This window comes from Aulonocara sp. 'chitande type north' Nkhata Bay, linkage group LG10, assembly GCF_057382095.1.
Source record: "Aulonocara sp. 'chitande type north' Nkhata Bay isolate Kocher_YH1m ecotype deep benthic linkage group LG10, A_spYH_male_GT1.1, whole genome shotgun sequence".
Taxonomy (NCBI): Eukaryota; Metazoa; Chordata; class Actinopteri; order Cichliformes; family Cichlidae; genus Aulonocara; species Aulonocara sp. 'chitande type north' Nkhata Bay.
The window spans coordinates 21,031,894-21,044,818 of NC_141353.1; the positions used below are offsets into that span (position 1 = coordinate 21,031,894).

Below are 12,925 nucleotides of genomic sequence, written 5' to 3' on the forward strand. Positions count from 1 at the left end.
TTTTTACTTGTGGTGTACTGTGAAGGTACGCTCTGTAAGGCTGCATCTTTAGCCTGAGTATGAATCTCAAAAAACACTTCCTCCATTGAGGAGACAAAACTATTCACAGTAGATTGGCTTAATCCTGCTGCCCTGAGCTGTGCAACAGCAGAGGCACACATATCCAAAGTGCTCTTATTTGACCTTTTCAACTTTTCAGATGTTGTGGGTGTTTCTTCTACATTAGTTGACATCACCTCCCCTGTAATGCTAACTTCTTTAACTTCCACATCAGGCTGTAGATTAACATCAGTGTCAACCTGTTGGTCAAAAATAGTTAACATGTTTGGTATTTAAATGTTTTCTAAAACCTGTGGTTTGGATGTTGTGAAGCAGGGTGTTGTAAGATGTGCCAAACACAAAATGTGCTTTAAACAGTTCATCAAAAGCACCAAGTGAAGAGGTAGACTTGCATGGTATGGCATTGTTGTCAAGAATAATGAAGAACTGGTGGATGTCATTCTTTTTCACCCCAACAGCCAGGAGGTAGGGTTGAGTGCTGGTAGTGATGGCATCAAGGTGCTCATGGATATTTGCTCCAGTATGAAAAGACAAATACAGACAAGCAATAAGAATCAAGTGTTTCTTAAATTGGTAATTCATAACACAAAAATAGAAAAGAAACACAAACCTTCTTGAAGACAACAAGATGCCGTTCTGTTTAAGAAGCTGATACATTTCCTGGTCTCTTCTGACCCTGACCGGATGGTGGAATCAGATGTAATAGCAATAGAATTGCTGAGAGGTCACTGTCCCAGCCTGCAAAAAATATTTGTTTTTAATAAAGTTGAATCATCATCATCAACAACACATTTCAATGCATCTGCATTGACAAAATGTTTGAGTAGACCCAAAATACAAAAAGGATAGCTGTTCTGTGACAAACATTATATATGCTATAAATGTGCTAATCCAAGAAACAACAGCTTGTAACAGCAGTCTGGCGAGGAAGGAGCGGCTAGCCGGTCCAGCGGGCATGTGGTGTGGAGGTTAGCCGGATAACACGGAGCCAGTCAGTTAAATTAAACAACAGACCTTTATTCCTTGTCAGCAACATAAGACCATACAAGCCAGGTCTCCACGGCTCTACACTGTCCGTACATACATGTGCGGGGATCGGTAGTCGCCGGTGCCAGGCCGTTACAATGGTGAGGTCTATCCTGAGAACAGAACACGAGCAGCATGTAATGGCTGCCACGCTATACTCACACACCCCCTAGGAGACTCCCCCCCTAGTGGTGCTATAACCCAAAAGGTTTGTTACAAGCTCACCAATGTCAACATTAAATTCAGTGGCATCCTCAGGAGAGTCAACTGCCAGCAAGAGTTTTTTCAGGTCACTGGTTGAAGGAAGCTTTCTGCCTTGTTGGATAATCTTTCTTTTGAATGTTGTTGGCCACCTTTTCAGCAACCTGCCTGATACATCCTCACCAAACATCAGTACAAAATCCTGTTCGATCTGTAACAGGGATAGAGAATAGAGAATTATATCTGCTATCTGCAAAAAATAAAATGTGTTTACATTGTCAAAGTAATGACAAATATTCACCAAGCCTTTGATATCTTTGAAATGTGGAAAAACAGACAGTATGTTGCTTGACAGCAGGGGTCAAGGACCATGTTGTGTCGATAAACAAATGTCAACTTAATCTTCTTCTTTACTGTGTCTTTATCAGCTGAATGTTTCATCAGAGAGATTGCTTCCTTGCACTCATCCTCACTCAGTAACTTCTCTGTAACAAACTGCAACTCTCGTCTGACAGTTGGCCCACCACACCGGACTTCACCCGATGATCCATCTCCTGGTGCTAGACAATACGAAATACAGCTTTATCAAAACTAATAACAACATTTGATAACCATTATTAATACAGTACCACAATTTGGAACTGTATACTGTATTTCCACTGAATTATAAGTGTTACCTCCAGATGATAATCACCTCCCTTTAGCAGTCCATCTCTGTATGGTTTTTTATCCTCCAGGCCAAGTAACCAGTGCCACTTTCGCAATCATAATAATGTTCCTTGGAGAGTGACATGTACAGACATTTTGTTTATTCATTTATCAGTTATGTAACAATGAACAGTTGATAAGGACGTACATTTTGGCAGGATTTAAAATGATTAAATGCGATTTTAGTTGTATCAGTTATTACTGTGAGCTACTTACATAGCCATTTTTGGAGTACGGGTCACTGAGGTAAGGGAAAAAGGTTACAATTCCTCTGGCATACATTTCTTTTACCTGTCGTGGTGGTGATGTACTGCAAGATCAAAAGGAAAAGGACTAGTCAGCTTCCCTGGAATTAATAGAGATTTAAAATCATTTGAAAATGATAGTAAAATCAAAGGGCCAGAAATAAATTACCCATTTTTTTCTGTCAAGTCAGCTACCAGTATGTTGACCATTTTTCTTCTGGTTTCATCCACCAGGGACTTTATATTTGATTGTATTCATTTATTATACGTTCTCCACCAGGTTTGCTGGTGAGAATCGATTCCAACAATTGGAAAACACAATAAAAAACATTCTACATGTTGATATAACCACAGTTCAGAGCACTTAAGCTACAAACAAAAATGATACTGTTAGAAGAATGGGGAACTCTGCTAACTCTTACTTGCTTAGCTTCTGCATCCAGCTTCTGACGTTTCCTAAAAGGGCTGTCTGAAAGGATGACCGTATCCTGTGAATCTGATGAATGTGGCGATAATAACTGGGACTGCTCAGGAGACACTTCTGCAGAAGCTGCTTCCAGTCAAAGCTACATGGGAGGGACCCAGAGAGAGTTTTCCTCATGCTTTCATCCAGAAGGTGCTGCTAGATTTGTACTTGCATATTTAAAGTTTGCAGTGATATTTTGTTTGGATTCTCCTACCTTCTACATTCTATCCAAACTGCCACTGGCAGCTTCTGCATGTTGAGGCAGCAGGCTGGCACTCCATGGAGCCCATATGTTATGGTTTAATTTGCAGTTAAATCCCCAGGTGATAGCTTTACGTATAGGTTAAGCCTGTTCTGAACTCTGATGGTTTTTTAGGACACATCATGTTTTGAAAATCTTGGCTGAAGCACCTCTCTCCGCCTTGTTGTCACATGAGGTGGGAAGTAACAAAGTACAAATATTTTGTTGGTGTACTAAATTACAATTTCCAGGTACTGTACTTTCCGTGAGTAGTTTTTACTTTTTATTTTTACTCCATGCATTTTTAAATAAATATATGTACTTTCTATTCCTTTTCAAAACAGTCTTGTTACTTTTGCTTTAACACATTTGGGGGTAATTATTTTATCATCACGTCAAACCTATTTGAGCCTTAAGAAACCAACAAACATTAGCAAACTGCACACAAATTGTTTGTGTGCAGTTTGTCACAGTGTGTTGCTAGCTAAAGGTCCAGCTGCTATATTTCACAGGAAGAGAAAAAAAAGAGCGCTAACTTCACTCAGAGATGGAGAAAGATAAGAAAGCGCACAAGAGAGGAAGAAGAGAGGTTAGATTCAAAGATAAGGACGGCTTATTTACAGCTTACGTGTAAGTCTTCATGTTTTTAAATCAGATGTGACATTATGTTTTTTTTATATTGTGAAACATGCTGCAAAACAAGGCACACTAACAGCTATTTAACCCTTTCATTATGACAACCTCAATCTGGATTATTCATGTTATGCATGGAAAGATTGTAGACTGTACCTAATCAGTTTCAATATTTTATTAGTGTATCGGTACTTGTAGCTGAGAGTCTATGATGGATTTGATACAGGGCAGGAAATCAAAACCAAATAAAAATAAATGAGTGACATAGATGTAACCATTTTACTGTGCAGATGAATGCTTATAGCCTGTGCAAAGTGCATATGCTGTATAGTAGAGAGAACTTATTAAACTCTACAAAGACATTTTTAAAAAAAATTAAATGAATGTGGACAATGTGGACAGTGGTGGTTGGCACTGTTGTCTCACAGCAGGAAGTGCATTCAGTGATCGTGTGTGTAAGTTTCAAGCTATAAACCGATCGCCTGCTCAGTAGATTCCCGGGTCATACACTTGGCTTGGTATTGCGACCTGGGGCGCCTCTGTCAGTGCGCCCCAGGGTGGCTGTGGCTACAATGTAACTTGCCATCACCAGTGTGTGAATGTGTGTGTGAATGGGTGGATGACAGGTTGTGTAAAGCGCTTTGGGGTCCTTAGGAACTAGAAAAGCGCTATACAAATACAGGCCATTTACCATTTGCCATCTCCATCACAATTTAATGGCTGAAGATCACATTTAATAAAAACTGATGATGTTGTATTGTTTTGCTTCCCAGAGCTCTGCTCTAATTTAACCTGTTTTTCTTCCTTTCATCAACTTTAATTCATTTCATGAAAGTGTGCAGTGATGTTTTTTCTCCTAATTTTTTTTACAGGATCAGGATCTCTGCAGTCTGATCTCACTCACCAGATTTCAAAAACCTCGGGCATCTACCTGGAGGACCAAGGACACACCGAGGTGAAGTTATAGCCATCATCAAAGTTTAATAGCTGAAACAGCTTAAAGAAGCATTAAAGAATTGCACTGTTATGCTATATAGGTGAAAGGTTTTATTGCAGATATGAAACTAATGGTTGTGATTGATTCTGTAACACAAATTTATACAAATGCCTTTACAAAGTGGATGAACATACTGCAGAAACGTATAGGTCATACCTAAAAGGGCATTTAAACTACCATTATGACTGGCAGGGACCACATCCTCAGCTGGACTGAGAATATTTCTTCAAAGACATGTAGGATGTAACAGAAACAGATCAAGGCCTGAGACTGTGGTTACGTCAGTATGACACCAGCTCCCAAGTTAGACAGATCCTTTATTATGTTTTATTTTATTTTAAAAATTGATTTCAAGGATCCTAACAAGCTCATGCAGCAATTTTCCTTGTTTAAAAAGTATACAACACAGTATGAAATGTGGCAACCACAGTGGGCCAAACACGGCTATGGCCAAGTTTTATCACACCAATTTTACACCTTCTACACAATAATTTAACACCCTTTATTCAATAAAACACACCCCATTTATCACGGCACACAGATCACCTGAGAGTATCAGGCTCTTTATGATCATCAATAGTATGCCTACATTTTCTTTTAAAATCAACAGCATCCAATCCTTTAATCAGTAAACTGTTAACGAACTCCACTCCTTCCTGCAGGTGCAGTCACTTTACCCTGATTACCTCCGGTGCTTTCACTTCACTCTGTGCTATGCACATCAGAGGGATCGCCGTCAGCTGTGTTTTTTAGCTGCCAATATTTAAGACAGGGAAGAGGCCCTAAGCCACAAGGACAGTTGTGTCTTGGGTTAGTGTAGGCGAAATGTTGGCCAGTATTGCAAGTGTGTTTCGAGTGACTGCCTGGAAGAATGCAAGTACTCAGTTTTTATTTTATTGTGACCTGAGTTAAAATCTTTGTTTTTTGTTCTTGTTTTTATTTAAACATTAAAGCTTTAGTGCTAAAATATTATTTGCACTGGATAAGAACTTTTAATTTGTTTCAGATGATGGCTTGAGACTACTGGAAACTGACAGTTGGCTTAAAGACTGTTCAGTGCATGGCTTAACTACAAACCTGGTTCTACAAAGGAGACATTCTTTTGGCTTGTTGGGGAAAGAACCACTAGTGTTTTAGTTGCATTGAGTGATTAATGGGAACAGCGCTTGAGGAAAAAATGTCTTGGAAGCATCATCTCTGTGGCTGTCTCCATATGACATGCATTGCTTTTAAAGACTAAGTGCTTAAATTTGTTTCAACAGGGTGCTGCACTGATTATGTCAGCACGCACATTCACTGATTTCACAACTTGGGCTACCTTTGAAATAAAGGTAAGATTGACAGTGAGGTCTTGAACACAGACTGGCACTTGGCACTTTGACCCATGGGTATTTGCTTCTCCAGAAATGTGACCTCTTCCTGCTGGATGAGGGCCCTGCCACTCAGGTGGTTTTGACTCGTGATGAGGGTCTGCAGTACTACCGCACAATGCAGGTCATGAGACGTATGGAGCTGAAGGCAGATCAGCTGTACAAGCAGAAGATGATTAGAGGATTCTGTCACTTGTATGATGGCCAGGTTGGGTTTTTTCTTCATCTACAATGAAACTCATGGCTGGTATACATTGAATACCTGCTAAAGATCTGAAACTGGCTTTGAACTGCAATCTGATTGCAGATTGCAGTAACACAGTACTATTATTGTAAAATACTCTTTGGCTACTCTTCAGAATCTCCCTTTAGGTCCAGACACGTGAAGTTGTTTTCTCATAATAGGAAGCCTGTGCTGTTGGTCTTGAAGCCTCAATTAACTTGTCAGACCACCTGATCACAGCATATCGTGTCCATGGCTACACTTACACCCGGGGAGGGACTGTCAAGGAGATCATGGCTGAGCTCACTGGTGAGTTGTTGAAGACTAAAGATCAGTAAACATGGGACTCATTTTGGCAACTCCACTGTGAACGTGGCAGTTGTAAGTGTTCAGTTCTTGCCAGAGTAACTTGACAGGTTTTTAATATTTCCCAAAAGTCAAGCTATTGAGGTTCAGAAACTTAAAGATTATCCTAAAGAGCCCAGTACATGGAGTACTACAGTTACAAGATGACAATAGAAATGTCTCCCTAATTGGATGAAGGTGGCACAATTGTGGCTTGCCCTTGGTGGTTTACTCCCTGAGATTAAGGCTCTAAGATGTTTTTGGCATCACTGAATCAAGGAACAAATGGCAATAAGTACTCTGAGATGGAAATACTTTATGTCAACTAATGTTTTCCATGCACAGGCAGAAGAGGTGGAATTGCAAAGGGCAAGGGCGGCTCTATGCACATGTACTGCAAAACCTTCTATGGTGGAAATGGAATTATTGGTGCTCAGGTAAATGTCATCTACGTGTCTTTTTGCCTTCTATGGTTTAAACATGTCATTGGTTTGGAACTGACACTTGTTGTACATTTAGACTTTAACACTAATGTCCACACAATGTGGGATTTCTCTAGGTTCCTTTGGGTGCTGGTGTTGCACTTGCTTGCAATTACCTGTGCAACAATGAGCTGTGTGTCTGTCTCTATGGTGATGGTGCTGCCAACCAGGTATGTAGTTTTTATTTTGTATGTAAATGGGTTGAAGAGCAACGCTTGGCTCTGCACGGCCAGTATCTGTCAAATATGTGCTAAATGCACAACATGACTAAACTCTAGGAAGTCTTGAAGCTGTAACTTCACAACTTTGCAGGACAACCTTTAAAAAGCCTTGTGTATATTCAACAGGGCCAGATCTTTGAAACGTACAACATGGCTGCTCTCTGGAAGCTGCCTGTTATCTTTGTCTGTGAGAACAACCGCTATGCCATGGGCACCTCAGTGGAGCGAGCTGCAGCCAGCACAGATTACTACAAGAGAGGAGAGTTCATTCCTGGTCTGAGGGTAGGGGGTCTGGCGTGCTTCGGCACATCTCTCATTACTTGTAAAATAGTGCAGCTCAAAATGACAGTTGCTCTCATTTTGCAAAGTCTTGCACTCTTTAATCAAAATGCCAATTATTCAATCTGGGTTTGTTTAGTTAAAAATGCATGTCTGAACTCTTTGTTTCAAACACAATGCAAACTAGCTGGAAGTGAGAAATGGCAGCCTCAAATGGTCAGGTAAATGGCCTGTATTTTGTATAGTGCTATACTAGTCCCTAAGGACCCCAAACCACTTAACACATTCAGTCATCCACCCATTCTCACACACTAGTCTAATGTTGAATTCTGAAGTTCACTATCAGACTGCAATACAGAAAAGTATACCAAGTCTGACTCCTTGTAGGTTTGACTAATTTAAAATTTGTCTGGTGCAACCATGGACTTGCATATGGACCCTGTCAGTTTTTTTTTGGTTTTTTTTTTTTGGTAAGATGAGATTAAAACTCAGTAACTGTGCACAGGTGGATGGAATGGATGTTCTCTGTGTCCGGGAAGCAACCAGATTTGCTGCTGATCACTGTCGCTCTGGGAAGGTATGTTTAAAATGCTTAATTGTCATGTGCAGGATATGAAACTTGTCTCGCTGAAATTCTTTGTCCTTTGCTCAGGGTCCTATTCTCATGGAACTCCAGACATACCGCTATCATGGACACAGCATGAGCGATCCTGGACTTAGGTAAACATCTACTTGAGCCAGCTTAAGTTGCTGCAACTTAAGCTGGCTCAAGTTCTTGTTTAATCTTACAAATGTCCTTTGCCATTCCTGTGGCTCTGATCTCTGCTCCTTGGTCTCATGTATGCCCTCTGTAGTGGCTAGTTCTGCCTACAGAATTTCAGTATCTTCTGCTAGATTTCTCCATTTGACAGACTTGATGCTTCAAAATAACTTTGTTAAGTCTATCAGTTTCTAATCTGCATAGAAATGGCTTATTGAAAATTTCAAGGCACTAATTTTTCACTTTGAGCATCTAAATCACTTTTAAATGCTCAAAGAACATTTTTTGGCAACCCTTGTGCATCCCTACAACTGCTGCACCATCTCCCCCTCTAGCTACCGCACACGTGAGGAGATCCGGGAAGTGCGCAGTAAGAGTGACCCCATCGCCATGCTAAAGGACCACATGCTCAGCCACAACATGGCTAGTGTGGAGGAACTCAAGGTAGGAGATGCAGAAATCAAACTTATGAGCAACACTTCTGACAGTTTAGACCTTTTCTTTGCAGCGAGTAATGGAAGTCTGACTAGCTAAGCATACTAACATTTGTGATCTCACTTGAACTAGTATTAATGGCATGCTTTACATGTGAGGATAATGAAAGGGCTGCAACTCCATTTAAAATGAGATCCTCCAGGTTTCATCACATGTCTTGCAGAATTGCCTCCTATACTGGGAGATGCCTTGTTTAACTGTCATTTCTGTAGGGAATTGATGTGGAAGTGAGGAAGGAGATTGAGGATGCAGCTCAGTTTGCCACCACAGACCCAGAGCCCCCACTGGAAGAACTGTGCAACCACATCTTCTACAATGAGCCGCCTTTTGAGGTGCGCGGAACAAACCTGTGGACCAAGCTGAAGTCTCTTAGCTAAAGCTTTTGACAACCGCCTGTCCTTAATGCACACAATGTACGTTAAACTTGAGCCTCACACCAGAGAGGACAAGATCAGGTTCACTTTACTACCTCAAGTCTTGAAATTGCTACAGTGAAGTGTTAATGTTATCAGTGTAAGACTTATACCTACATTTATGCTCTTCACCATATTTACATTGGCCAGAAATGTTTAGTGATTGGCTTCTGGTAGATTTAATCTTTTTACTTCAGCCACATTCCTTAAATCTCTGACTAGATTATTTGCTGTGTAATCTAGTAATTTTTGAGGTGCTGTAAATGTTTAGTGTCAAAGGATGTATGACCTTAACATGGCTTTGTGCTCCATATGCTTAAAGAAGTCAAATTGAGAAAGTGCTTGTCTTCACATGGTAACTTTTCTTGACACAACTGTCTAAGGTTTAATCTGACTCAAGTTGAGCGGATGTGTTTGCATAGTACTCAAATCCTGAGGCCCTTTAAGAGTGGATTCATTTCAGGCTTGACTTGAACTAGAAATGTGAACCCTAACATTGGGTGACAAGTTTGTGCATCTGAAGACTTAACATGCTTCTGTCACTGCTGGATTTAGACTTCAGGCCAACTTTAACAAACTTTAGGCTTCAATGTCTTAAGATTATGGTTGCAGCTCTGACAAAGAACAATGGTCTATGAATGTCTAGTCTCAATACCTACAAAACTAAGAGGAAAATGGCTTTAAACTAGTGCATGATCAAATTTTATCAGAATGGTCTATGTAGCCTTCTCTAAGGGACACTCAAGAAATACCCTACTTGATCCCTTTCCAAAGAAGTCGCTAATTTTTGTAGCATTAGCACACCAGTACTTCAGGTTTAGTCCCACTCATCTAAACTAATGTGGTGTATGGTGAAAACCCTCCAGGTTGCAGCTATCCTTGCAGCCACTTCATGTTTTCTTTTTCGCTGTGGGACTTCCAGGTGCTTGCAGCTATTCTCAATGTCTACAGTGTCACCTTCTGGTAGTGGAGTCTCCTCAGGCCTGATTACCTTTCATTATGATTGAGCCTCTATTTCTCAGTTGCCTGCAGTGAAGTTGGACCCCTTCCAAACATTACACATTAAGTCCCATTAGAGATGGGGCAGAACAGGTAGCTTGGAAGCCAAACAATGAAATGTACAATGGAATGGTGGGGGCTGGTAGAGGATAAGTATGTGAATGGAAAACTAACTTCTCAGCACAACAATAACATGCATTCACACCTCAACACCATAAACTCACGTGACAAGCAACATGGGTGGGTATGTGGTGCAAGTTTCTACATCCAGATGAACAGAATCAACTTTCGGGGAAACTGCATTTTTCGCAGTTGGTCTAATGTCCGTCACTGGTCACCTGGTCTATCAATTTCTCGTTGAAGAGCTGTGAGCTTCTCCAAGATCTTATCCATATTGCGTTCAATGAGCACAGTCTGAGTACTCATGGCCCTTCCCATCGCTTCGATCAACGCAGCCAGCCTTGTGGGGTTTTGAACAGCTGTAACCGCTTTCTTCAATAAGCCAGAGCCCAGCCAGTTCCAATCAGCAGGAACCCTGTTATCATGGCTCTTAATAGGTATAAATCTCAATCGACAGTCCTCCCAGGCACACAACGCACCAATTCCTTCACCCGTCCATTGTGTATCCGACAGGAAACGTCCCTGTAGGACGGTTGGGCTCTTCCGAACCCAGGCTGCTTGCCGAAGAGAGTGTGTCAATTGCATTAAGAGACCAGTCAAAATCTTGTTGGCTGAATTTTGGGGGGGGGTTTCATCCAAAGGACAGTGAGAGTGTAAAGAAGTATCCAATTGGCAGTTTGCTTCAATGCTTACAGTTATGCAGAATTAGGAATGCTCTTTGTGACAGGTGGGTACTGACATGCATGGCTGCAGCTGCCAGCTGTCTTCTAGGCTTCACCTCTGCTAATCCTGCATCTCTGAACTGGACCTCGTCAGTATTTGGGGTCTCATAAGCTCTCCTGTGATATTTAGTTTGCATACTTGGATTATTCAAATAAACTTTTAATATATTATGCTAAATCTATACAGATTTTTCTACATCAGATATGATAGTACGAATTAGTCAACCTGTATTAAAGTCTCCCTCTACAGCCTGTTGTTTCATAGTTTCAGCAATGAAATTAGATTTAAAAATAAACATAGATGACATTCTGTCCCCTAGGCATCCACCAAGATCCCACTGTCTACAGTCATTCAGTAACACTCAGAACAATATGATGATCACTGGATAATGTTAATAAATATCTTTTCCAAAATATGAAAGTTTTCTACATGTCCTAGTTCAGTGGTCCCCTACCTTTTTTGCGCCACGGACCAGTTTGTGCCCGACAATATTTTCATGGACCGGCCTTTAAGGTGTCGCGGATAAATACAACAAAATAAAACTAGTACCGGTACCGAAAAAAAGATTTATTCATAACACAACCAGAAAAACAGAGTTAATGGAAAAAAACGATAACAAAGTAACGCTAAAAACCAATAAAAACCCTGAAATCCATAAGTTTCACACCCGAGTCTCAACTCTCACGGACCGGTACCGGTCCGGGGGTTGGGGACCGCTGTCTTAGTTTACATTATGAAAGAATTTATTATGAGTGAGAATCTCTTGATAGTCTAATACTTTCCCGCTAAACAGTCATCTTCTACTTCGGTTAGGTTTATTTTAACATCCGTTTATTAAAACGTATGTTTTGCTTTTGTTTTATTTTTTACTGCAATTCTGTTAGAGTAGCTTTTACTGTTTAGTGCTTTTAGTGTAAAAACAACCTGGTTGTTAAAACTAAGATAAGGCAGACGCAGAGAAACGTAGATGCAAACGCTGAAGAATCTACAATGGCAGAAGCACAAATGAAAATGGTCACCAGACCCAAGGAAAAAAAAGTGCAAAAAAACGAAAAAGTGCCTGAGGAGCAGTTACTCGGGCATATACTCGGGCTCTTCTTGATTCGCAAAACAGCATGGCTGAGGAACAAGCCCTAAAAATCAAGAAATGCAAGAAAACACTTAAGCAACTTCTGTAAGAGGAAACCCTGAATCCTTCACTATTTCAGAAGCAAAGGAGGACATGAATATGGACACACAGGGAAATGTGAATAACCCCAGCGGACAAAACCCTAGGCCTAATGGAGGGACTTGGCAACATCAGCCCTATTTCAAATTTAGATTTCATAAGGGCAAAGGCCAGTATAATCCATGGGACAAGATTTCTGCTCTCAGACAGCAACTGCAAGCTTCCCACTATCATCAGAACCAGCTTTTTTTGGAAACTGGAAGTTGCTAACAAGGTTGCTTTATATTACCAAACTGGATGACGTGATCCTTTCCCTGCAGCAACAAATCAGCCACCCTGCAACAGAGCGGAGTCTGCCACTCAAACCACAGAGGCTTCACACACAGACTTTGTAAGCCTGAAATCTTCTAAGGAGGTTGAATTTGAGGTCCAGTGCAAGAATCAACAAGAACAGATAGAAATGCTCCAGCAACAGCTCCTAGAAGCTCAAAATCAACTGAAGGAGCAGTCAGTTAAACATGGGTAGGATCAAGAGACACTCAACACAGAAATCAGGGACCTTAAATCCCAGCTCTGCTCCAACAAGGCCCTTGATGATTTGAAGGTAGAGACTCTTGACCGAGAGCTGAAAGAAGACTCTTTAGAACAAATTGAAGACAGACAGAAAATTATTGCTACCCAGCTGGCTGAACTCTAAACTGAAATTAAGACCCAGAGGAAAAAAAACAAAAAAGAAGCAAATCTGACTGC

The 12,925-nt window shown here is 40.8% G+C and overlaps 1 protein-coding gene and 1 pseudogene across 2 annotated transcripts; one reads left to right on the forward strand and one right to left on the reverse strand.

Annotated features, from left to right (window-relative positions):
- Positions 1-306: 306 nt before the first annotated feature.
- On the reverse strand, positions 307-4,281 carry LOC147320802 (uncharacterized; annotated as a pseudogene).
- A 1,068-nt stretch (positions 4,282-5,349) lies between these two features.
- Positions 5,350-10,025, forward strand: LOC147320803 (pyruvate dehydrogenase E1 component subunit alpha, mitochondrial-like). Of its 2 annotated transcripts, none has more exons than XM_086307512.1 (11): positions 5,350-5,450; positions 5,840-5,908; positions 5,982-6,155; positions 6,353-6,479; positions 6,861-6,952; positions 7,075-7,167; positions 7,345-7,500; positions 8,003-8,074; positions 8,150-8,217; positions 8,593-8,701; positions 8,965-10,025. In XM_086307512.1, exons 1-11 carry the CDS (start codon positions 5,403-5,405, stop codon positions 9,127-9,129), a joined length of 1,173 nt encoding a protein of 390 aa, XP_086163638.1. In that variant the 5' UTR covers positions 5,350-5,402; the 3' UTR covers positions 9,130-10,025. The 2 variants fall into 2 exon arrangements, with proteins under 2 accessions (XP_086163638.1, XP_086163639.1); XM_086307513.1 differs by having other exon boundaries at positions 5,382-5,454; positions 8,965-10,024.
- Positions 10,026-12,925: the final 2,900 nt, after the last annotated feature.

Bases quoted from the DNA above. Each gene is read 5' to 3' on its own strand.
- LOC147320803 (XM_086307512.1), top strand. From the start codon at position 5,403: ATGTTGGCCAGTATTGCAAGTGTGTTTCGAGTGACTGCCTGGAAGAAT. The intron at 7,501-8,002 runs GTAGGGGGTCTG...AACTGTGCACAG, and splicing joins AGTTCATTCCTGGTCTGAGG to GTGGATGGAATGGATGTTCT. The intron at 8,218-8,592 runs GTAAACATCTAC...CTCCCCCTCTAG, and splicing joins ATGAGCGATCCTGGACTTAG to CTACCGCACACGTGAGGAGA.